The following is a 27,852-nucleotide window of genomic DNA, read 5'->3' on the forward strand; positions in this document are numbered from 1 at the left end:
CGATGGAAAAGGTCGAGTATCTTCTTTGACAATTCTGAGAGGTTAACTGGTCAACACGCTGGGTCTCGGTTCCTGAAAAAAAGGAATAAATATATGCATAAATAAATAGATGAAACTGATCGATGGAATAAATCGTCTCGTACAAAAATAGTCAGATAATTAAATTCATCATCATCATCATCATCATGACCCTCTTTTCCTACTAAAGATGGAAATTAATAAATTATATAAGTTGCCTCCTCTAATGCATTATGTAAATTTCAAAATGTGAATGAAATTAAATGAGTCTTCTTAAAGAACTGAATAAATTACTGATCGAAAGAATTTAAATCAAATATCATCAAAATGAAATAGACTTCAGTGAAAAACAAGTGTGTCATGTATCATAAACAGGCAAAAATATATAAGCAAATGATAAACACTGAAGAATGCAAAAATCAGTAAAATAATCAATGAAATAAACTGACTTGTTAAAAGAACACGGAAATAAAATCAATAAAATGAACGGGAATGTGCAAAATAAACAAATAAATGAATAATAAATAATTTAGATAAAAACTGTGTATGGCTTGATGACCTACAATGGAACGTCACTACTTACATGAATATTAATAACCTCAATGAAAAACAATCTCTAATAATCAGCAATAATGGACAATACTCTTTGATCAAGCCCATTGTTTAATGACAAATTACCAAAATCGGGTTATTTTTTTTCTCTGTAACCAAAAGTTGAAGTTCTGAGACCTCTGTGAAGTCTGTAGGAAACATTATTGTCTTCATAATGAGAACCTACACAAAGGCTGTAATTCCGCTTCAGTACAAGGAATCTATTTTGAGATGACACGTTTGGAGGTAGCAAGATAAAAAAAAATAAGAAGAAAAAGACTTTATTGAAGGGATTAATGGGAAGGGTCTCAAATGAGCATTGTGTTATCTATTCACTTGGCCTCTTCTGATATCTATAAAATGATCTGGCAGTAGCAGGAATTAAAAAAAAAAAAAAAGCGTATCCTAAAGAACTGAAACCCTCCGTTTCTAAAACGAATTATTTCGAACAGATCTGTCCGGAGGTGTCTCATCTAAGCTGAATTAACCATATCAATTCGATTACGTATTTTTGGTTTCGCTTTACTGCTGTCAGACTATTTTACACAGCCTTGGAGAAACTTTCCGAACGGAAGGAGCCCTTGGCTGTCTGAGGTAGTTTCCCAACCCAGTTATAATCGCAGTGGTAGCAAGAATGGAAAAAAAAAAGTCAGCGAACTGAATGGGTTAGACAAAAATAGAGTAAAATAAGCCCGAGTCCTTGATATGCATAGAGAGCCTGCACGTGTCTTGGTCTTCCCCTCTGCCTCCTGCCGTTTCCTCTTGCGTGATCCTGTCCAGCGACACCTTGATCGATGGACCGGGAATCACTGCCATGACGTGGGAGGAAATCTTTGTGAGGACTGGATTTTATTTCAGTCCCTCCTTATTTATTTTTATGATTGGACTTTTATATTTTATTTTTATTTCATTTACTTGAATTATCAGAATTTTTATACAATTTCATTGTTTCATTTACTTTTATGATATATTGTGACACGCAGCTTTTATATATTCATACTTTTCGTTATCGGATCCTATGATGTTAGTTATTGTTCAGTTGTTCATTTATTGTTATGAAAATTTATAATATGCACATCTTAAATACTGATGCTGTTATTTTCGTCAGCTTTTTATTAGTTTTCACTGGGGAGTTTTGTGGTATGCCATTTTTTTTTTTACTTGTATTTATATATCATCCTTTGTTCATCTGTTTATTCATTGATTTTACACGTTTTTATATCGACTCTTTATGCAGTTTTTCATTATTGTATATGTTTAATGTGATCCACTTTTTGTACACAATTTCACTTCCTTCAATTACTGTGATGTCATATTTTATTCATTCATTCGTTTTACTGTCCATGCATATGAATTCGGTCATTCATTATTGTAAACTCATTCGATCTCGTAATAACTGCTTTTTGAAATTAAATTTTTGCTTTATTCATATACTGATTTTCCATTTGGTTCTTGCGCCATCCATTTTAGGATTCATTCATTTATTATCTCTTTTTGTGTGTCCATTCGTCACCTCAATTATAGGCTTTGTTATTACTATTTGTATTTACACAGTCATTAATATGCATAATTGGTGTAAATGTATTCAACCCCATTATGCTTGTGTCAGTCTTGTTAATAATGTTATTAAAGCCATGTCTGATGTGCAATTAATATGGTTATTATTACTGCGACCATTAGTACTAAACTGCTGCGTTGCTATGGACGCAGTGAGGCATTATATTCGAATCAACAACAGACTAATAATTTCAGCCAAGCGAAATAACAGTCAGTGAATTAAATGCGATCTCAGTTAACTTTTTGCTGTTTGAGATTTTTTTTTTTAATCCGCTTATTTTGTGCAGCTGAAATAGATCACAGTATTCAGTGAGCTTAAACATATCTCGAATAACTCTTGCTGGTATAGACGCACTCATATTTTACTCAGGCTAAAACCAGACTATTTACACAACTGAGAGAAACTGTGGCGGCAGTGGGATAAAATATAGATTATATCAATTTCTCCCTTGTCCTCTCCTCCCCATCCATCGTTCGCTCTTCCTTCATTTTTATTTCCTCTTGCTGACTACATCTTTCTTTCTCCTCCCCCCTCGTCCTTCCATCTACTTTCCATGTCCTGCTCTTGTCTTCCTCTTCACCCATCTTCTTCTTGCCCGTCGTCTCATCTCTTCTCCCTCCCCCCACGTCCCGTCTACCCCTCCCCCTCCTCTCCTGCTGTTTCCATGTTCTCCTGTCACGCCAACTCCCTTGTCCTCCCCTCCCGTCCATCCCTTTCCTTTCCTGTTTCTGTGCCTCGCCTCTACCTTTTCTTCTGCACAGCCACTCGACATCCTAGTTTCCTCCTTATTGTTATCTTCCTCCTCCTCCTCCTCCAATTTTCCCCTCTCTACGTCACCTCCACGTTTCCCTTTCTGTTTCTCCCTTCGTCTCCTTTGTCATCTACTCCTCCGTCCCCCTTCTCTTTTCACACTTTTCCTTTCTACACTGATTGTTCATGTTCTCTACTTCTCCTCCTCCTCTCCTGTTTTTGTTAAGTTCTTGTATCACGTTAAATCCTATTGCCCTCCTTTCTCTCTCTGTCACCCCCGCTTCTTCCTCCCCCTCTTCAGCTACTCCTACTTACATCCCCTCCCCCCCCGTGATTACTCATGTTCCCCCTCTCCTCCTCCTCCTCCTCCTCTCCTGCCCCTTCCATGTCGCCCTCTCACGCCATCTTCCACCTACCTATTTCTTCCGTATCTCCTTCCCTTCATCCTCGTCCGCTCTTTTCTCATTCTCTTATATCCTCTTCCCCAAGTCCTTCCCTCCCCCTCCTTTCCTGCTCCCTCCAGTTATCCATCGTATGCCAGTTCGTCTTGTCTTCCTCCCTCCTAATTACTCGTACTCCTCTTTTCTTGTCTTTCCATCTGTCTTCCTCTACTAAATCTTTCCTCATCCCCCTCTCTTCCCATCGTCTCCCCGTTCACTCCTTACTTTCCCCCTTCCATCTCACTTCCGCATTTTCTTTTACTCTCCCCTCACCCACCTGGTTTCTTCCTCTTTGTGCTTCCTCCCTACTCCACCCCATCGCTTCTCCTGCCCCTAAGCATCTCTCTCTCTCTCTCTCTCTCTCTCTCTCTCTCTCTCTCTCTCTCTCTCTCTCTCTCTTTAAATCTTCCTCCCCACCCACTCCCCCTCCTTGTTTCCATCATATCCTTCTCATGTTCTTCCATTCCACTTATCTTTCTCCTCGTCCATTTCTTGTTCACATACTAAATCTCGCACTCACACACACTCAGACATTTACACTCACTGAAACGTTTACACACACACACACACACACACACACACACACACACACACACAGCCGAGTATAAACATGGAGGTCAACGCTACCACCAACAGTACCACCAAAAAAATGAGGCTTTTCCTGTTTCCCTTTTTTCTCCTTCCTCTCCGACCCGCCTCTTACCTACCCAAGGAAAAAATCTCAAGGGTGGTGCCTATTCTTAATTAGGGAGGAAAAGAGCACGAAAAATCTGGGAGAGTGGGAAGCCTTTTGTTATCATTTTTTTTAATTATATTTGGGTCGACCCCAGTTTTTTCTTTCTGGCACTCTGTACCTTGTGCATATATTATTATTATTGTTATTGTTATTATTATTATTATTATTATTATTATTATTATTATTGTTATCATTAATTATTATTACTGTTTTTGATTTTATTATTTATACTTTTATTGTTGATGTTATTGCTTTAGTCCTACTACTACTACTGCTACTTCTGCTACTACTACTACCACTACTACTACTACTACTACTTAGTAGTAGTAGTAGTAGTAGTAGTGGTAGTAGTAGTAGTAGTAGTAGTAGTATTCTAATGAAAGACAGAAACAAAGAGTGAAACACTGAGAGATGGTGAAGACAGAGCTAACAGAATGGTGTACTGGTGATTGCGGTATCGGGTCCGATCCCAGCTGTTGTAGGGAACAGATGGTGGATTTAGATTAACCCCTTCAAACCGAGGAAGTCTTTTATATATGGTTCTCGCTATCACCCAAGGATTATGTTCAGTCCTGGAGAGTGTTTTTGAGTTAGAGGGCATTAATGTACCCTTCATTAACCTCTTCACCACTAGAGTTCTATCCAACCTTGTATAAAATTATCCGGTGGTTGACTGAAAAAAAAAAAAAAATCTTAGTGAAAGCGTTAAAATTACAATGTCCACTGTTCTTTTGCATGGCTCCCACTAACATGTTATAAAACGGCGATCGTTATCATCAAAACAACAGTACCTGAGTGACATCCCCTGCCTACCACAACAAAAGATATTACACAAAGGATGGTGGGAATCAATGCCCATGTGCCAGGTGATGTGTGGGAATCAGCCATCTGTTGGTGTCGTAGGTGGACTACAGGACATGGAGAAACGGTCTTCCTGCATTATGCCCGTAACCAAATGCATAAAAAAAAAAAAATCCCTCACAAAAAGTCTAAAACAGGAAAGCCAAAATCAAGACTAATCAAATTCAAAAAGCCTACGCAAGCCACGCTTAACTATGTCAGAAAGATGGCGTCATACTCAATCCATACTGACACCAGACACTTGTAGTCGGCTTTAAGGGAGATCTGTTGTGAAAGGACAACTATATCTAGCCACTCCAGTTCGGAAAGCCTCTCCCTGTCTTAATATAATCGTCTAAAGATTGCAAGAAAAAAAAAATAATGGAAATCGTAGACAAAAGGAAAATGATACTAAAGATAAGCAGTCCATAGCTGACCAGTTGTGCTGATGAGATGAGAATAACCCTTGTCTGCCGCGGTAGAAAGGAGGACAGCAAGTGCTTATAATGTGTGGACAAACGGGTGCTGCGTGTCCGTCGTAAAGGGAAGAAGGTGAAGGCAGAGAGTTAAAAAGAAAGATCATATCCTGTATGACAGCAAAGAGAGTGGTGCAAAGCCGTGGGGGGGGGGGAGAAAAAGAGTGTGTGTGCGTGTGTGTGTGTGTGTGTGTGTGTGTGTGTGTGTGTGTGTGTGTGTGTGTGTGTGTGTGTGTGTGTGTGTGTGTGTGTGTGTGTGTGTGTGTGTGTGTGTGTGTGTGTGTGTGTGTGTGTGTGTGTGTGTGTGTGTGTGTGTGTGTGTGTGTGTGTGTGTGTGTGTGTGTGTGTGTGTGTGTGTGTGTGTGTGTGTGTGTGTGTGTGTGTGTGTGTGTGTGTGTGTGTGTGTGTGTGTGTGTGTGTGTGTGTGTGTGTGTGTGTGTGTGTGTGTGTGTGTGTGTGTGTGTGTGTGTGTGTGTGTGTGTGTGTGTGTGTGTGTGTGTGTGTGTGTGTGTGTGTGTGTGTGTGTGTGTGTGTGTGTGTGTGTGTGTGTGTGTGTGTGTGTGTGTGTGTGTGTGTGTGTGCGTGTGTGTGTGTGTGTGTGTAGAAAGGAGCTAATGAGACGAAAAGACTTTAACTCTTTCCTGTTTACCAGAGCTCTATGCGGTGAACCCCGACTCCCATCACCCTCCTACCAGAGGCAGTCGTATTCCACACAAGGGCAAAAGGCATCTCCTGTACAGTCAGCATACATAACCATATACAGTTTGTATGTTGCATCTTCATATATAAACGGCAGAAATATACACCTGAACACAAGTGACAGATAGCGTGTATGCTAACAACCAGTGAAAATGCCTGACACCACTGTTACATATACACTGTACATACATATATCCATACATACACACAATTATATACACTGCCTGTCAGTAAAGTTCAAATTCCTGCGAATATTCTTTTTTACCATCAGGATAACAAACTGTTATGCATATATCCCACACTCATGATCATACAATACACATAGGCTACATACACATACAGACATTATTATAGATACAAGAGACAGATAACCTCCACCATTACATTAATCGGTTTGTGCTCAGATAAGAGTAAAGTGACCATTTTAGGCATACATGTAGGTATGCATGCATTTATACTGTACACTGATTCATATATCCATAGTTAACTGCATTTGCTTGACAACCTATAAAGTGCCTCAATTATTCTCGAATATCCCTGGGTATATTTTGAGCTGCCACAAGATACACTTTATACATATATATCTATATATATATAAATCTCTCTCTCTCTCTCTCTCTCTCTCTCTCTCTATATATATATATATATATATATATATATATATATATATATCTATATATATATATATATATATATAGTATATATAAATCTCTCTCTCTCTCTCTCTAGAAGCGACACAGACACATATATTTACATGCATAACTATAGCCTTTTTACTCTAAATTGGCACTGAATACCATAGGAGCAATAGATGAACGCTTGAATATTCTGCTAGTCACAGGGAAATGTTATGGAAATGATGTGGTACCTTGGCATGTCTCTGCCTGCAACTGGGCTAAGTGAAATAAGCAAGAAAGAATTACATAGGCCAAGACAAGGCGAATGAACTACAAGTATACATTCGTATCGGCATCCTCCCCCATAATATTACTAGTTATATTCCGTGTTGGCAGCCAGCGACCTGACGAAGCGACATCCATCAGTCCCCAGTCCTCGGTAATTTAGTCTCCCCACCCGTGACCTTTACGGCGCGTCAGGGTTGCTACCTCAGTTTCGTCCTCTCCCAGCAGTGTTCGTTCACCCCCCCCCCCTCTCTCTCTCTCTCTCTTTCCGTGACGAGCTGGTGGAGTCTGTAAGGTAGGCTAATGGTTTCTCAGAGTACTTCCCCTAACTTGCATTGCCTAATCTGGTACTTTCCCTGATTTACCCAACCACTTCAGGTACCTCCCCTAACTTGCTCAGCTTCCTCGGGTACTTTCCTTATATAAATATCTCTTTTCGTTTCATTACCCCAAAAGTAGCATAGGGTAAGCGTAACTAATAAGGACTGCGCTCAACAAACGTTTCCTTCACACCAAGACAAGCAAATGGCGAATTACAGTTGCAGGTCCCCATTTTGTCTCTAGGTGTGTGTGTGTGTGTGTGTGTGTGTGTGTGTGTGTGTGTGTGTTTGTTTGTTTTACCCAAAGGTTTGATAAAAATTAGACCTGAGCGATGCTTTTTTTATATGTCGTGGCGTATCTGGTTATGCTGCGTTGACAAAAATTCAGTTTGAGATTTTATTTTATTTTAACGGGTAGCATTATAGAAATTCATGTATGGTTACTGAAACAGAACATACGGTACAATATTTCAGTGCACCTAATCCCATGTTTTAGAGAACACATAGTGATTTTACATGTTTATTATTATTATTATTATTATTATTATTATTATTATTATTTTGTTTTACTTTTGTTATTTATTTATTTATTTGATAACTGTACATTCGCTCCAAAAAGAATGTGAAAGTAGGTGAATGATGGTTTCATAATTAGTGTTATTGTTGTGCGCGTTTTGTCTTAAATACTTTTAAAGGGTCTGTGTATTTCTGTATTCTGTAAAGTCCCTTCTTCCTGCTGTACTGATTAAAAAAAAAAAAAAAAAAAAAAAAAAAACACAGGATTATAGGCCTACATTTATGAAAAATTACTAGAAAGTTTACCAAAAGTTTCGCCCATTGTTTCAAACTGCAAAAAGTTTCAGATACTTTTTGGTGATGGCGTACGTTGTAGAGGTGTTGTGTGTGATGATAAGAACTCACAACATATCTATCACCACTTCGGATGACGTCTCTTTTTATTTCATTCTTTTCTGCCACCAACGGATTATATTCAGCATTGTAAAGGACTTCCTGTACCTAAGGGATTAACTAAGGAACTGATGATTAGGTAAGGAACTACCTAACCCTTTAACTTTTTACTCTGTTTCTAAGGTAAACATGAAGGAGTTCTCACTCACGATGAGGTTAGCATAGAGACATACAGACAGTTAACGAAAGACTAAAGTGAGAGAGAGAGAGAGAGAGAGAGAGAGAGAGAGAGAAACCTAACCTCTCTAACTCCTCTACTTTCTTTACCTTCTTTATCTCACCTGAGGTCATGGTGAAGTTGTCTCAGTGCACTATTAGACCGCTCTGGAAGGTATGGGACATTGTGAAAGTGTGACAGCCAGAAAGAAAAATAAGACAGTAAGAAATAGTACCTAGCCCTCTCCTTCCTCTTCCTCCAGGTCGCCGTGAAGCTGCCTTGGTGCATTACGAGGCTGCCCTAGGACTGGACCCCCAACACACGGTAGCTCTACTCAACTCTGCGGCGCTCATGACCTCCCTACACCACAACACGCAGGCTGAGAGACTCTATAAGCGGTAGGTCGAGAGTGAGTGGGCGGATATAGAGACAGAGTCAGAGAGTAGGTCATGAAAACAAAGTTAGAGCATGACTGAGGTGGAAAGTAGATGTGTGTCATGAAGACACACATATTTACAACTGAGATTCTGGAAGTAAAATGCAAAAACTGAGCAGGACACTGACCTGGTAAAATATGGATAAGGCAGACGATGGGCATGAAAACTGGTTGACAGAAAGAAAAAGTCGAGCACGAAATATAGTAAAGCATGAATGAAATATGGCGTGGGTACATTATTAAAAGGATAAGTTACCAAAGAGGCTAGAACACATATAAAAAAAAGGGGGATATTGAAGTATAATATGCTGAAGAAATCGTTATGGAAAAGGTGTTACGAAATCTCCAAAGCTATTTTGAATACGGCCCTGAGTAAAATCAGGTGGGCCGGAGACGCAGAGTTGATCCACTGCCCATATACAGTATTTGATCGACTACTGTAGACGTCATCAATCTGGACCAAAGGCACGGTGTCAGCAACTGAGCCACTACTGGTTGTAGTCTGTATGCAAACTTTCGTTAAAAATGTCTGCTTGGTTTCGTAGTTTTTATTAATTTAAACTTTATGTAAATAATATACTTGACAGAGGATGGGAGTAGTGCACGAAACTAGACAAGGACACAGGTGAGGTTGTTACCCTGAACTCTGCTGTCTGCATGCCTTCCCTCAACCACAACACGCAGGCACTGGGGCTCTAAAAACGGTAGGTTGAGGACAGGGACACCAGAATAAAGGACACGACACGACCACAGAGGTGAAGCTGAGTATAGGAGAGAGGCCCGAATACATAGCCTGGAAGAAAGGCATGGGTAGGAGAGCATGATAAGGTAGGGCAAGGACTTGAGATGAAAGGAAAGTATGGATAAGGTAGGTCAAGAGTGAGATGGGAACATGAAAAAAATACAGAAGTAGAGTACGAAAATAGAGCAGGACGCGGGTGAGGCTGGACAAAATGACATTGCTGCACAAAAGTGGAGCACGTAAATAGATTATGGAAGCAGGAGTCACAAATGAAGTAGGCCCACAAATGAGGCTGTTCTAGTGAACTCTGTGGCTTTCATGATCTCCCTTCACCACAACACACAGGCGGAGAGACTCATGTGCGGTAGACAGAAGCTGAGAACATAAAAATAAGGCGCAGACGTAGAACAAAGCATGGATATTTTATATCATACAATATCATATATATATATATATATATATATATATATATATATATATATATATATATATATATATGGACAGATAGATAGATAGATAGATAGATAGAGAGAAAGATATCCATGTATCCACTTCGGTGTCCTGTTATACCCAAATCCAACTCTCGGACTATTTCCTATTGTCTGTGCCGTGTAAATATATATATATATATATATATATATATATATATATATATATATATATATATATATATATATATATATATACCGGTACATATACAGTACATACATTATATAATAATTATATATACATATATATACATAAATATATATAATATATATGCATTTCATATGTTATGTATATATATATATATATATATATATATATATATATATATATATATATATATATATATATATATATATATATATATATATATATATATAATATTAAGGCACAAACAATAGGAAATAGTCTGGGAGTTTGATTTGGGTATAATAGGACACGGAAATGGATACATGGATTGAAGAAATGAGAATAGGACACACACACACACACACACACACACACACACAAGGTGATGAGAAGTGTGGAGGGTTAAGTATAGGCATGGTAAAGTACGAAAATGGAGGAGACAGTGTGGTGTGGTAAGTCACAAATATTGAGGACATGGCGTATGGAAGTGGCGTATGGGTGTTGGAGGGCACGGAGTTTGAGGGGACAGAGTACGAAGCTTGGGTACAAAAGCCGAGGTGGAGGAGAGTGTGGAAGTTGTAAATAGATATGGTATGGAAAGAAAACAGAGAATACAGAGTACGGCAGTGTGGTATAAGTATTGGAGGACACGAAGAAAGGAGTTGGTAGAGTGTGGAAGTAGGGTATGGGTATGGTAGGGTGCTAAAAATATAGAGCAACGAATGGAAGTTGGGTACGAGAGTAGTAGAAGTGACAGAGTGTGGAGGCAGTGTATGTGTTTGCGTAAGTACCGTCATGGAGGAGATAAGTGGGGAAATCGAGCACGAAAGTAATACTGGAAGAACACTGGAAGCAGAGTTGGGCATAACTCACTATACAGTTAATTCACTATAAGAATATTTCACTATACGAATAACCCACAAAACAAATAACTTACATTACGAATAACCCACTATATAAATAATCCACTGTACGAATAACCCACTATATAAATAACCCACTATACGCATAACCCACTATCCTATACAAATAACCCAATATACGAATAGCCCAGTACTGTATATAAGTACAATCCTGACTCCAATATTCATCTTCATCAATATGCAGAAAAGCTAAGGCGAAAAGTTTGATTGGTTGGTTTTTCAGCAAATATATAAAGCATAAAAACGAAAAATCACAGCTAAAACTTCGGATAAGATGAACTTTGGCTAGGTCAGATTTATAATATGATTTATTTTGCAGTCAGACAGCTTTTGAAAAAGAATAGCTAGAAGAGCTGGAAATAACTAGTAGAAATTCGGGTGGAGAATTTTTTAATAGATGAGTTTTACACAATGCCAATTTAGGACGTGAAAATTCGAATATCGTAAAATGATTTTGTGTGGAAGTGAAATGCGGGCAGTTCAGATTTCGAGGAAGACTGCTTCCAATAACGCAGAAATCTAAGGTATCAAAAATATCAGGTAAGAACATTTTAACACGAGAAACCAGACAGATCAGAATAAAGCAAATTTCATATATAGCAAGATACATCAGCATCGTACACGTTTCAAATTCAAATATAATAAAACAGAGTGGATTTTAGATAGCAGTTAGTAGGCAAAGCATAAGTCTGGCTGAAATAAAAGTAATAAAGTTCCAGATCAAATTCAGACCCATTGACAGAGGAAATTAAAATATATATAGTGCAATCAAGATGAATGAATCTTGATTTTGTCTTTCTTACTTGGAAGGGATATCTTTTGGCAGCTTGTTAGCCTTTGTTCCTCCTTTTGCATGAGCAAAATAATTCCGGAGCATGTATATTTCAAATTGTGCGCACAAAAAAGGATAAATTTGAATCTCAGCACAGCTAAATTTTTAATAAGTCTTAACTCCAATAAAGCCAAAATCAGAACAGTGTAGATTTTGGAACATTCAAATTCCAGCAAAATTCAGAGAAAAAGAACTAAATCCGGATAGCGCAGATTTCAGACACGGCAAAACTCGAGTATTGTGAAGGCCGGAGAGAAATGAAAGATTGAATAATGCAAAACCCATCCCACGCAGAAAAAGGAACGGTAAAATGGTGAATGAGCATGATTTCAGAATGTATAAATTGCACGCAGAGGCCGAAAGGTTGGGCGTTTAATTAAGACTCAAATCCTTCTACCTCGAGATTTGGGGAAAACTGGATCATATTAACAGCAAAGGCAACTATAAAATAAACAATTGGCATGATTTTTAGAGATACACAGGTTAAATTACAGGTATGAATTGAAGGTCAGGTGCTTAATAAGACCTGAATGAAGAGATAAAGAGAAGGTTGGACACAGTCAGCCCCTTTAACTCAAAGATGCTGTGTTAACCCTTTCACTACAATGACATTTATTTTAGTTCATTCCAGCTAATACACCATATTCATTCTCTAAAAAAGCTGAGATATAGGCTTTATTAACTCATTCACTACTAGATACATCTCCTAACCCGTAGAATATAATTAGTATTAGCAAGACTAATTCAAAAGACCACTTACTGACGAGGTTAATTCATTCTTCCAAGCTGCAGTAAACTTTATTCACTGAAGCAGAGACACTGCAAAGAGGAAGAGTTAAATATAGCCTTCATCAAGCCCCTCACTACCTTGAAGGAGTCAGGTAGTGGCAAAAATAATAATTAATAATACATCACCGTTGCGGGGGAACTAACCTATTCATTTCGAGATGTTGTTTGTACAATGACTAAAATTGTCTGGTTGTAGCGAGAGTAAGAAAAATGGTCGTCGCTGAGTACAGCAAAAAGCAACTGTCTATCTTTCAGCCTTGCTGTCCTCTTAAATTTGTAACCCGCTTTCGCTGCGATGATTTACGTTTTAATCTTGTCATTTCCAGTGGATTTTATTCATCTTGGGAGAGGGTTTTCGAAGTGGATGGGTTAGATAAATATTGCCTTCAATGACTCTCTCATTACAAGAAATCTCTCCATGTTTAATAAAATCGTCTGGAGCTGGTAAGAATAAATCTTTAAAATATGTGGCCAGATTAATGGGGCAAACCATAATTATGTCTTTGTCTGGTTACCTCACTCAAGAAGATAATATTTAGAGTCGCGAAGATTTTTCGTTCTCTCCAGTATCCCGTTTATAATGAGATGTCTCATTTAAGCTACGGTACGGGAAGTCGTACAACGGCAGCCACCATGATATATCCAGGTCATCGCAATGAGTGATTAAGCTGAATGAATTCCAGTGGCTGTAGGGATGATGATACAGAAAAGCGGACTCGTAATGAAAGAAGAAATAAACAAAGAAAATCCTTACCAATCCGAAATTTTAATTTCAGACAACGTAAACTTTATTTAACGAAAAGGTCAAATAGCAGAGTCAGGATACTTAGGTACAGGCAAGAGTAAAAGCGTTTAAACGTATTCTCAACATCTACTTTTATGGACAAAAGCTCGATTTCTGTTCCACTGCCTCTACTTCACACTCTGGGCATGTCCATCATTTTCCTGCATGAGGCATTATATAAAAGAAAATAACCAATGGCATGTCAACAACCCTGACACAGACAGAGGGCTGGTACTACAATCCCAGACATATCATCTTTTCATACTGAACAATCTAGACCAACATACCCATATCCCAAACCAAGCCTTCTTCCTCCCATCATCTCCAGACATCACCTTCTGCTCCCCAAACCTCGCCCCCACTACATCATGGACAGTGGTCAAAACCCTAGGTTCTGATCACCTTCCAGTCATCATCACTACCAAAACCAGAATCACCCCAGCTGGCCACAAACACACATACACTAATTATAAGATAGCCAACTGGGAGGCCTTTGTACCTGAAACAACATTTCGAAACACTGAACAGCACACCCATCACAAACATCAACACCGCTGTGCACACTTTCAATACAGTTACACAAAACGCAGACAAAAGACACATCCCTAGAGGCAACAGAAAGAGACACAACCCCAACTTCACACCAGAAATTCAACGCCTCATCAGACAACGGGACACACTGCGACACTCCCAAACACCCCATACACGAGACACCGTACAACAAATACAAGAACTCAATACTCAAATAAACAATAAATATCAGAACAGCAAGCACTAAACTGGAAAAATTACCTCCAAACACTTGACCACAAAACAAACATCAGCAAACTCTACAAAACACTAAACAGCATCACACTTTCCAACAGCAACACCACACAATCACACACTGCCATCACAACAACAGACACTATACCCTCAAACAAACAACAAGCAAACACTCTCATCAATCACTTTTCACAAGTCAGCCATCTAAACCCCCATCCCGAAGACCGACGTCTCATCCGACGTAAGAGACAGTTCCCCACAGACCCAGACTACGCACCTTTCACTTACAACCAGACGAAATACATCATTAACAACCTCAAGCACTCATCTGCCTGTGGACCAGACAACATAAGCAACATTCACCTTAAACACCTTGGACCACGAGGCATACAAGCACTCACCAACATATTAAACTACAGCTACACACACAACATAATACCCAACATCTGGAAGCATGGCATTATCATCACTATCCCTAAACCCAACAAAGACCCCATGTTACCCTCCTCACACCGTCCCATCACACTCCTCTGCACCCCCTCTAAACTAGTCACTGAACGACTGGTACTACAACTAGTCACACCTCACATTCCCCTAGCACAGTCACAACATGGCTTTAGGCCACTACACTCCACAAACACCCTTCTTACAGACCTTACACAGAGAGTTTTCGATGGCATGAATTCAGTTAGGCCACCACACAGAACACTCTTAATCACACTAGACATTAGTAAAGCTTTTGATGCCATCCCCTGCCACAACCTCATAAACAAAATACTCAACACAAACTTGAACAATAACACAAAAAGATGGCTGGAAACTACTTAGCAGGCAGATGTGCACACGTAACATTTGCCGGTCAGTCTTCTAACATCAGAAACTTCACAAACGGCGTCCCCCAAGGATCTGTTTTGTCCCCTAGACTCTTTAACCTATACATGCACGACATACCCACACCCCACACACCACAGATACACATAGCTTCCTATGCAGATGATATAACACTTACATGTATGCACCAAAACACGCAAACACAGCTGCACACATCATTCAACTTTACCTCAACACACTAAACGAATGGTTCACCACAAACAGGCTCAAAATAGCCCCAGCCAAATCTACAGTGACCCTTCTCACAAACTGGACAGCAGAACACCTCACCATAAACAACACTCCTCTACCACACACACACACACACACACACACACACACACACACACACACACACACACACACACACACACACACACAATATCCTTGGTGTAACATACAATTCATCAATGTCATTAAAACAACACATCACAAACATTAAACATAAAGTAACACCAAGACTCAATGCTTTGAGGTCACTTGCCCATACAACATTCGGACACAACAAAGGAACCACCACCACAGTATACAAGCAATACATACGTTCAGTGATGAATTATGCAAGCCCTGCCTGGGCTTCTAACCTCACCAAAACACACTACAACACTCTTCAGACCATACAGAACAAGGCCCTAAAAATAATCACAGGCTGCACAGCTACTACACCCACAGACCACCTATATCAAGAAACCAAAGTCCTCAAAATCAAGGATCACCTAGACATGAGAGGAACCCAGTTTCTTGCTGCAGCCTCCACAAACCCACAACATCCACTATATTACATGGCAGCACATCCACCCACACCAAGGAACATCAAAACAACACCCAGCACACGATACCATACACAAATACTGTCATCTCTCCCTCCTCGCCCACCTCAGACCAGCTTCCAGAAGCATATCCATACTCAGATCATTCACCACTCCATTCAGTCACTTGAAGACAACACACAGCTGCATGCACGGCCTCCTGACATCCACCCTTCTGAATCCTATCTCCCTCGTGAGGATAGGGTCCACCTGGCCAGGCTGAGATGTGGGCACCATCCAGCCCTCTTAAGCTACCAGAAGAGGCTGGATGACTCCGTCGCTGATGCCTGTCCAGGATGCAACACAGCACCCCATACTATTAAGCACATTATGGAAAACTGCATTGCACACAATCACCTACGCCAACAACACAACATACTGTACAGTCTTTGAGAGCTCTGTGGGAAAGCCCGGTCTCGGCCATGGCCTTCCTAAGGGGCTCGGGGCTGTTCAGCCAGACTGCCTAGGGAACAACTGCTACTACTACTACTACTACTACTACTACTACCAGTGGACTGAGAACATATCAAGCCTCTCTCAGCTACGAAATTTTAACCAGCAGAGAAAAATGAGAAGTATGGACAAATTTTTGTCCCTGGCCGGTAGAGCATAATTATCACAAGAAACAGTGCAGAAAAGCAAAATCAGCATAAACAAAACAAAAACACACACACACACTCGCACGCAGCAAAATACAGCTGTAATTGCATGATCACACAAATACACAAACAAAAGAAAAAAACACATTAATGATAAATTCAACCTCAACACACACACACACACACACACACACACACACACACACACACACACACACACAAGGACAAGACTCATTAATGATAAACACACACACACACACACACACACACACACACACACACACACACACACCTTAATTATGAAGCTATCACACACAGTAACGAACAAATCCACAAGCCACAGTTAGGCTTTAATGTTGCTATACTCAATTTCATAACTACATCACCCAGTAATTAGCCGCATCATACAGTACACCTATGGCTACATCCAAGGCAGTACAATTTTATCCCATTCACCCACAGTGCACCTTTATCTACTTATTTATTTATTTATTTATTTATTAGTTCTTATCATTACCAAGCGATTACTTGCTTTGGAGCGGCTTTTTGAACTGCAGGGGTTCCTCAGCATAAAAGCGTCTCCCTCTGGCGGAAAAATGTTGTCTGGGGATAGCAAGTATAACGAAAAAGGGCGCGTTCATCGACCCAGTGATCTGCGTCACATCATCAAACCTTCAATGTGGGATAAAGAAATTGGCGTGGTGAGCAAAGGAATAAGTGAGATGGGCTGGAATGTTGGTGGATGGTCGGGCTGGGGAAGGAAAGCTTTCCTTATAAAAAGAGGTGTTGTAAGAAGAGCAGCTTGAAAGTATTAAAGGCTTACTTCAATATATTGGCCAGAAGTTAATGTACTGGACAGAGAGGGGGTAGGGGGAGAAACAGACGTGGAGGATACACACATACATACGAGTACATACATAAAAGATAAATAAATAGACAGATAGACAACATGAGCTGGAATGGTAGCACGGGATGGGCTGAGGCCATGAGAGTATACCCAATGAAAACGGATGCTGCTGGATTAATGGCTTGAGTGCAGTGAAGGTTTAATTCAAAGCTTTTTTCAAGTGGAACAAGATAAGCTCATGCTGCTCATATTTCTAATATATTTCACACAGGCGAAAGCTTTTCATAGAATTTCAACGAACCTTTTTCTGTTCCTTCAGCTACAAAATGAGATAAGACTTTTGGATTATTGAGGGGGGAGGGGTAGGTGTAGCACTCCATCACTACAAGATAATCATCCAGCGCTAAGTGAAACTGTCTGGATAAAGGAAGGAGCGGTCATCGGCAGGATGTGACCCATTCCATATACGAGTAATATTCTTGCTGCTACCAGATCAAAACCTGTCAATTCAGTATGGGTTTACTCTTACTGGTTTATATGTTATCTTTCATCCTGAGAAAAGTCACTACTGCAGCTTGCTGATCAAGAAATGATACCAGTGAGACAAAGTAAAGTATACTAAGTCAAGAAAAAAAGTTATAAAAACTATGAATAGAATGTAAACCACAAACAAGAACAGTTCCTCATATCTGTAAAAATGTTTGAGTATGATTTCACCAGAACAAAAAAAAAAAATCTTTTACCACAAGCCCAATTAGTGCAGGCAAATAGTTCCCAAAGTCCTGCATAAACTATCAGGGGTTGCGTAAATATCGCCGTTGCAGGAATGAGTCTAGAAATGAGACCAACGAGAATAATTAAGCCAGAAATGAATAAACTGGGCTGAAAAAGTTTCTTGGGTCACAAGCGTAATGAACAAAGGAAGTGTTTTTTTTTTTTCGTTTGCTGTTTTTATCAGTTCTCTTTATGAAGAAGAAAACATTTTATGTATGTAATAAAAATACTATCAGTTTCGAATAATGAGAGAGAGAGAGAGAGAGAGAGTACCGTATTATTTCGGGCGATCCGGCATCGCTCTAGAAAAACAAAATCATCATTTTTTTCTAAGGAAAAGGTAATGTAAAGGATAAAGTAACCAAGAAACATTACCATTAATACCAATCAGTGCGACACAGCCATCGAGAAAAATAGAAATAAAGTGACCAGGAAAAAAAAAAAAACATTCCTAGACCACAAGCCTAATTAGTACAGCCAAAGAGTTCACAAATTCCCGAATAAATTACTAGGGGTTGCTGTAAATCACTAGAAGAGGGGGAGGGGGAGGGGGGGAGGAGGGAGGGAAGAGGCGGAGTGGGAACTGGGGTGAGGGGGAATATTCCAATATGCTCGACATGAAAAAGATATTACCACCCGCAAAATAAAGGCCTTTCATTACCTCTCTGCCAACAGTGGGAACCTCATTACCGATTCAGAATATACCTTTTTTTCCCTTTTTGCATAATCCTCCTGGCTCACTAACGCAAATATTTGTTTTCCCTTGACCTCAAAATATAGAAAAGTATATATATATATATATATATAGATAGATAGATAGATAGATAGATAGATAGATAGATAGATAGACGGTGGTCTCTTTATGGATGAAAGTTAGCCTATGTGAGAAGAGAAAAATTACGCTCAGTATATTTTAGAGATTGATAACTGCCTTCAATATATATATATATACTGTATATATATATATATATATATATATATATAGAGAGAGAGAGAGAGAGAGAGAGAGAGAGAGAGAGAGAGAGATGAATTCAAGTGTTGTTTCTTAATTTTAGTAGCTTATCACACATCTGCTGGTCAGGGTGATATCCCAGACACTGTTTGAGCCACAGAGCTGAAACTTGGACCATGCAGTGGTCACTGGTCCTAACTGTAGCAGCCACTTTTATATTTGTCCCGCTAAAATGTAAAAACTCAAAACGACGCAACTGTAAGGATAGGAGACCGACTCACATAATATAACTATCTGTAAGTGAAAATCCTCATGCTACCTCAGGCTGATTTGAACCCCGAGGAAAGGCCAGACCATCAGTGATATGTGCCATAATAACCAATAAAACACTATGTTCTTCTTAATATTTTCAGTCTGATAACCTCTCTCTCTCTCTCTCTCTCTCTCTCTCTCTCTCTCTCTCTAATTAAAATCAAGCTGCAAATGTGTGTGTGTGTGTGTGTGTGTGTGTGTGTGTGTGTGTGTGTGTGTGTGTGTGTGTGTGTGTGTGTATGTGCGTGTGTGCGTGCGCGCGCGCGTTTGTTCGTTTCTTTCATGAGGACGGTAATAGATATCGACCTAATTCTTTTTGCATTAGGTCGGGTACGTCCAGGGGATGTCAGAAAAATACCGCACACAAATTTTGGCCATAGTAGGCGACGTGACGGCGAGAAGTTGTCGGAAATCGCGACACGCGAAAATACGCAAAATTTTTCCTTTTTTTTCGACATTTCGGTCAGAATTGGTGGCTGTGGGCTGAGTAACGAAATGGAAACAAAGACAATGGTATTTGTAAACTTTCTTTGATGGAATGGCTAGTAGTTAGTCTCGAAAATTTTTGCTGGCACGCACTAACGTGTGTGTGTGTGTGTGTGTGTGTGTGTGTGTGTATATATATATATATATATATATATATATATATATATATATATATATATATGCTATACACGCTCACAAAATTCTTTCTTCCTCTTCTCGTTTTCATTAAACCAGGGGGAGCTCTAACATAAATGGAAGCTATATTTGACGTCGTCAGTTCGAAAAGTTTCTTCTCTATCACCTTTTGGTAGAAAAAAAAAATGAATTGAAAATACGTCATCGTAACGAAAGAGTAATGGCTTCATGGCATCGCATGCTAGACGATGGTCAGCAGCTCAAAAACTTGTCAGTACTTCTTACACTTCGAAACACTAGAACGAAGCATTTTAAAATATTCTCCAATAATTTATCTTGCACGTCCATACGTACTCAAATTAGTATGCTGTGTCATTTTCAACAATACAGTTATAAAAATATAGCTTTTACGTAATTTGTGAGACATCATCACTTCAGATATAGTAATACAGAAAAGCAACATCGCACACAAAGAAATCATCATCATCATCATCATCATCATCTTAGTAGTCTTATACTCAAATACGCAGAAAAGAAACGGAATCAAAGGACGAGCCACACTGTGAAACTGTTACGAAATGACCCTGGCAATCAGGCATACCAACCTTTCCGAGATTGCGAAGGACACAGAGCTTATTCGGAAATTCATCGTATCTCTCTGTTCCGATAATACTGAGGCTGTTATACCATGGACACACCAGTAATCGATAATACTGAGGCTGTTATACCATGGACACACCAGTAATCGATAGTACTAATAACTGAAGTTTTTGTTCAGTTTCAGTCGGTTATTACTCCCTTTTCTTTTTCCTGTAATTTTTGCCGTTTATATTGGAAAATCTGACTGTGTTAGACACATATTATGTTATTTATTATTTAATATATTTATTAATAATTTGTGATTATTCTGCACCTACAGACATACAGAGACAAACATACAGTACTGTATAGAGACCTATAGATTAAATACAGAGAGAGAGAGGATGGGAAAGGAGGGAGTGGTTGTAAAAGAGGGAGTGTATAACTGGGGAAGTGTTATGACAAGGGGGAATGTGTGTGTGTGTGTGTGTGTGTGTGTGTGTGTGTGTGTGTGTGTGTGTGTGTGTGTGTGTGTGTGTGTGTGTGTGTGTGTGTGTGTGTGTGTGTGTGTGTGTGTGTGTGTGTGTGTGTGTGTGTGAGAGAGAGAGAGAGAGAGAGAGAGAGAGAGAGAGAGAGAAAGAAAGAGAGAGTAAACAGGTATGTGTTTGAGCATCATAAAGGGACTGTTTACTTGTAAGTTTATGTGGAACCGAGTAAAGGAGAGAGAGAGAGAGAGAAAGAGAGAGAGAGAGAGAGAGAGAGAGAATGAATTACTCTCAACCAGCAACCTCTGAAAACTAAGAGAAAACAAGAACAAAGGATCGAACGCCCTTGACCTCGTGCTCCTGTCAGCCATCAGAACCTATTGATCCTGGGTTCAAATACGCGCATTATGACGACGTGATGGCGCCAGTCTGACCTGCACTTCGTTTTGTACAATCGCGGTCACTTGTTCCTCCGTTCTTGTCCTCAAAGTGGTGCAGATTCAAAAAAAAAAAAAAAAGAAACTGAATTATGAAACAGAAAAACAAACAAACAAAAATAAGATTACTGATTTGTTTCTACAGAAGTACTTGAACACTACCGGTACTGCATTAAAACTTATATATTGGGTGTATAATTTTGGTTGATAATTACTACATACGTGTTCCCCATTCGATCAAAAGCGATATGAGCTAAAGATTGCCATTTCCTTTCAACCTCAGTGTTTTAGAAAATTATTTCTTTTACTTGCATATTCGTCGGTAGGAACTTTATGACACCAAAAATGTACGACAGTTGCCAATAATTTTTCCTCTACAGGCCTATTCGTACACCAAACCACGATTTTCGAACCAAATCCTATATGAACTAGGAATCGCTACTTCGTTTCGACTTTTTTTTTTTTTTTTTTTCGAACCCAACTGTGTGTACTTGAGTATGATTAGGGAAGAACTCAAGACAGCCATTGTATAGGCGTGATCAGTGTCGTTCCATACGCATACTCCAGGCACTGATATATGGACCAAACGCAAATTGAACTTGATGTATGCTGTATTACTTCTATGCTTCCATTGCTGTTTGTCACTAAGGGCAGTATTTTAGGTGGCACAGAGGGCTTAGCATCACCTCTCCCTTGCCATTTTACAGCTTAGGATTCTCTGCTATGCTATAGCAGTTTGGAATTGAGATAGGGCGCATCAGTAATATACAAGAGGATGGTGCGATGTAAAGTGCAGAAGAAATTGCTAAAGAAAAGGTGTTACGGGAGTCTTCAAAGCGGCTGAGAATACAGCCTTGAGTATGTCTATTACTTTTTTTATGTTACTTTTATTGGTTGTAGAGAATAGGATCAAATATTAAAATGAGCCTTGGCTAATAATATTTGTTTGCTTTTTATCGCTTGTCATTTACTGCTTCTATCACAACCTTGCAAGTGAGTACTTTCCTGAGGCACTCAAAGTCAGAACAAATGCTAAATGAACTTGGTTTATGCAATTTCCCTTCATATTTTCTTTCATCTGTTTGATAAATTTCTACAGGTTATTCTTTTATTATCTTGTTAAACATATCTCATCAAGCACCGATTCAAAACAAACTAAAAAGAAAGAAAAAAAAAACTATTAAGATCACAATTTCGTTTTCTAGTCGTGAATAGTCAGGGACTGAAGCAGCTCCGAGTATTAATACTTCTTGTTGGGTGTAAATAGGAAGAATATATTAATCGTAAGCGAACAGTCTTGGGAAATAGTTCGGTTCTGAACTAATGAAGCGAAATGCCAAACTATTAATATTATTATTATTATTATTTTTTTGCTTCTTTTCTACTTCATGACGACCAATCCTCAAGCTCATCCAGGGCAGCCACGAGGCAAAATGGGTCCGAGCCTCTCTCCCCTAATTTACTATTGATATATATATATATACTGTACTTTTCACTGCTGGTGATTAAAAAAACTAAACATATAGCAGGCAAGGGTCTGTATGCCCCTCCTTTGATTGCCTGACGTCTAATCCCCGTCTTTGCCCAGGGTGACCTCGGCAAAAAAGGCGCCAAGCCTCTGTCACAGTTGTCATTTTTTCGCGGTCCATAAACCCAAGATTGTTCACGTCCTCAGAAGCTATTGCTATTCTCAGATCTTACTCTGAGCGTGAGGAAATATTCGTATATTTTGTATCATAGGCACTAAACATATTAACAAAAAATGAAGTCCACCCTGACTTACTTATCTCCTATGCCAAGACTAACCTGTACAATGTTAAATATCGTCGTCCTATGGTAGCAAAACTTACTAAAAACAAGACATCATCGCTCTGAACTCACAGAAAGACACTGGGTCTAACCTTTTCACAGGGAAGTTCTTTATCATGCTAAATAAATCGTCTGACGGCTGCAAAAATAAGATATAAACAAAGAGCCATCGTCCATTGTGACTTTTTTTTTCAGCTGTCGAACCTGCTGATATACGGATTCGTTTAGGTATGGATTTCAGACTTATTGGCTCTTGTATCGTGAGGCGGATCGTTGGACATAATTCAAGACTGTAACAGGGTGGAGTCACACAACAGCACAACCGTCACGCTATCTCACCCTCACCATTGTAAGTACACTTTGAGTAAGAGCAATTGCCCCCTTCTCACTCTCGATTTCTCAGTAAGAATTTTTACCTTGCCGTGCATGGTCGTTCAAAGGTCGTTTATAAATAGCTTGAAGAATATGACAAATATGTGAAAAGGATTTGGCACCTCCAGTGTAACTTCAAAGTGGACGCATCAACCATATCTCCCACGTATATGTGAAGTGCATCCGTGAAAGGAAACAGAAACAAAGATATGTACATATAATATTATGCTTGTGGGACTGAGCCAGGTTTCAGGTAGTTTGAATGATGCGTGAAAGTCTGTGTGACTTTGTGCTTTCTCTCTCCTTGTTTTTGGACCTTATCTCATACCATTTTTATGCAGGAATAAAAGTCAGGATGATGGCGATTATGATGATTTGAAACCAAGTTATGATGAGGTACACAGTAACTTATCAGCAGTAACCTACTTAATAAGCGATGGCTTGAAGTGGTAAGTTTCCTTGTTGTGTTGTCAGAGTCTAGTTATCATATACAGTACTGTTGACTGGGACATGACTGCAGAACTTCGATAAACTATTCAGAATAATAGCGACTGATAATAAAGTCTCTTCACTAACTTAGGGACGAGAAAAATTAAGTAAATATTGGCACATGCAAGGGAACTCTCGCTGCCCTTTATATAGTCGGTCATTTAACTGGATCCTATGTTTAATTAATCGTTCAATTATTTAAAAAACTGAGGTGTTGCATATAATATTAATTAGCCGGTATATACTCAGGATACTTTGCATAATCCGTTCGTGTGTGTTAATCTACCTTGGTCAAGAATGATAAAACTGAACTGCTCACAACACACACCACCTGCCAGCTGCTGCCTCAGGGTTCCCGCCACACCTGCCTCTCCCTGGCTCCACTCTCTCATATTTCACCCACCAAAGTACACACATAATGTCAGCCTGGTATAGCAAGTCTATACTGAAGTAATATAAACCAATGTGATTAAATTACTTCTGAAGTGACTGCCCAGCCCTTGACTGCTCATTTTTTCGCCAAAACTGTTAGTCAACCTAGTATTGGCTGAAACAAATACAGGCTGGTTTAATCTTAGCTGACACAGACTTCTGATTTCTTTTGGCGTAATCTTGAGGTCGTTCCCTATTGGAAGAGTGCCATCCATTTTTCCTCTCTCTCCTAGTTTTCAAATGACACCCCTATGAAGATTGGCCTCAGCGTCCCTTGCAGTCTTGTTTAATTGTGGCTGGCACTTCTACTTTTCAGAATTAACTGATTTTGACTAAACCTGGAAGCAGTGACCAGCATATGACCTGCAATGTTCTGGTTGCTAGGCAACCAGCAGGTCCGTGGCTGTGGGTCCAAAAATTCGGTATGCAGTGGGCGGCCCTGACACCATTTTTTCAGATTTCGAATTTCAATTTTTTTCCCATACCAAATTGAAGAGAAACTTCTGGCGCACCTGACAATGCAAATTTTAGCTTCCTAAACCCGTCCTGTTCTTTGCAATGAAGCACGGAAAATTTCGCAGAATGACTGCATACATGCCTGTGAAAACTAAGCAGAGGAAAAAAAAAAAAAAACATTGCACTGAGAAATATCCTTATTTTCATCCCCCCAAAAAATTTCAGTGGTGCTGGAATGGTTTAAATGACTAGATGTGTGTATTACGAACAAAATCAGTACCTGGTACATAAAATGGGAGGTTTCATAAACAAAATTATGAATAGTTCACATTTTTTATGTTTATCTGGATTATGCAAGTATCGAGTTATTTCTGTTGTCTGGGTGGTTAAGTTTGTGTCCAAAGAGAGGCGAGTGATGGTATTTTTAGACTCTAACCAGATAAGGGCCCTCCTTTGTGTATGGCTGAACCGCAACGGCCCACTTAGAGCTAGCGGTCTTTGCCTGCCGGCTTGTCATGTTAAATTGTGGCAGGCACTTCTGCCTTTCAGAATCAACCGATTCCAAACAAACCTTTTTTTTTTTTTTTTTTTAATGCGACGAAGAAGGAACCAAAAGCCATGAGCCCGCAATAACAGTTCCCTCCAAGAGAAAAACAAAGTACAAGAGAGAGCCAAATTCAAGATCCGATCATTTCGAGATGCCTGGACACACTGCGTTTGAAAGACTGCAGATCATAGGAAGCAGGAAATACAGACAGAGGGAGACAGTTCCAGAGTTGACCTGTTGCATAAACGAAGGACTGGGAGTAACGGTTAACTCTTGCATTAGAGAGCTGGACAGAAAAGGTATGAGAGTTTGCTGCTAGACGGGTGCTACGTGCCCATCGTAGATGTGGAGGAATGCATGCAGACAATTCAGAGGAGCAGTGACCATTGAAGTAGCGATAGAAATGAGATAAAGATGCAACAGTGCGGCGAAGAGACATAGGTTGAAGGGAATCAGTAAGAGGAGGAGAGTTAATGAGACGAAAAGCCTTTGACTCCACCCTATTGAGAAGAGCTGTATGTGAGGAGCCTCCCCACACATGAGAGTTGTACTCCACACAGGGGCGGATAAAACCCCTGTATAGAGTCAACAATTGTGCAGGAGTGAAGAAGGAACAGAGTCGGCTTAGCACACCTAATCTCTTGGAAGCAGATTTTACAAGAGTTGTAATATGATCTTTCCAAGATAAGTCCCGAGTAAATGAAACCCCAAGCATGTTCAAGGATGATGCAGGATTAAGCTGAAGATTATTAAACATTAGTGGGTATACCTGTGGAAGATTTTGTCGAGTTGACAGGTGTAAGAACTGAGTCTCAGATGCATTAAAAACAACCAGATTATTTTTACCTCAGTCAGAGATACGAGCTAAGTCAGACATTAGACGTGCCATAGCCTCATCCCTTGTTTGTTGAAGTAACTGCTGAGATGGGCGTTGCGGGAACCGAATGGAAAGGTGAAGGGTGGAGTCATCAGCGTATGAGTGGCTAGGGTTAGATGTACAGCTTAGAAGGTCATTGATGAATAAAAGGAAGAGAGTTGGTGATAGGACAGAGCCCTGAGGAACACCACTGTTGATAGATCTAGGAGTAGAACGATGGCCGTCTACAACAGTGGCTATACAACGACCAGAAAGGAAGCTAGCGATGAAGGCACACATAGAAGGATAGAAACCATAAGAGGACAGTTTGGAAATTAAAGATTTATGCCAGACTCGATCGAAAGCCTTTGAGATGTCAAGTGCAATGGCAAAGCTTTCGCCAAAGTCCCGAAAGGAGGATGACCAGGAGTCTGAAAGGTAGGTGCGAAGATCGCCAGTGGAGCGTCCCTGACGGAACCTGTACTGACCATCAGAAAGAGGGTTGTGATGGGAAAGATGCCTTAAAATTTTTCTATTAAGAATTGACTCGAAAACTTTTGAAATACAGGATGTTAAAGCAATTGGACGATAGAGGGTTGGGAATGGTCACCCTTCTTTGGAACTGGCTGAATAAGAGCAAAATTCCAGCAAGAAGGAAAGGTACAAGTTGAAAGACAAAGGCTAAAGAGTTTACCTATGCAGGGTGTAAGCACAGAAGCACAGTTCTTGACGACAACAGGAGGGACTTCATCAAGCTCATATGCCTTGTTAGTATTCAGGCCAGTGATGGCCGAAAATACATCAGCTGAAGAAATTTTCATGTCAGCCATGAGGAAGTCAGAAGGAGGAAGTGATGGAGGAACAGCACCGGAATCGTCTAAGGTGGAATTGGAGGAGAAAGTCTGAGCGAAGAGATCTGCTTTATCAGTAGAAGATATAGTTACAGAACCATCAGAGTAGAAAAGAGGAGGGAAGGATAATGAGGTAAAGTTGTTAGAAAGGTTCTTGGCAAGGTGCCAGAAGGAGCGGGAAGAATTCGAGTTGGAGAGTTGACAGCATTTAGTACCGATGAAATTATTTTTGCTGAGTGAAGAACAGAACACGATTCCGGGCAGAAACGTAAAGATGATGTGATTCAGGGATCGGTTGGCTCCGGTACCTTTTGTAGGCTCTCTCCTTGTTGCGGACAGCATTAGAACAAGCGTGATTAAACCAACACTTTCTTGCGTTAGACAAAGGATACGAGAAAAGAATGTATGCTTCC

General features: G+C 39.8%; 1 protein-coding gene across 1 annotated transcript in view; it reads left to right on the forward strand.

Moving 5' to 3' along the window:
* The window catches only part of LOC145406772 (protein O-mannosyl-transferase TMTC1-like), a 328,915-nt gene that overhangs the window by 261,443 nt on the left and 39,620 nt on the right, over positions 1-27,852 (forward strand). Inside the window, exon 13 of the mRNA XM_080277869.1 lies at positions 8,719-8,854. Coding sequence (XP_080133995.1) covers positions 8,719-8,854 — 136 coding nt within the window. The remainder of the gene's footprint in view (positions 1-8,718; positions 8,855-27,852) is intronic.

Source organism: Coenobita brevimanus, chromosome 71, assembly GCF_032717465.1.
Source record: "Coenobita brevimanus isolate Jiangsu-jjx chromosome 71, ASM3271746v2, whole genome shotgun sequence".
Classification (NCBI taxonomy): domain Eukaryota; kingdom Metazoa; phylum Arthropoda; class Malacostraca; order Decapoda; family Coenobitidae; genus Coenobita; species Coenobita brevimanus.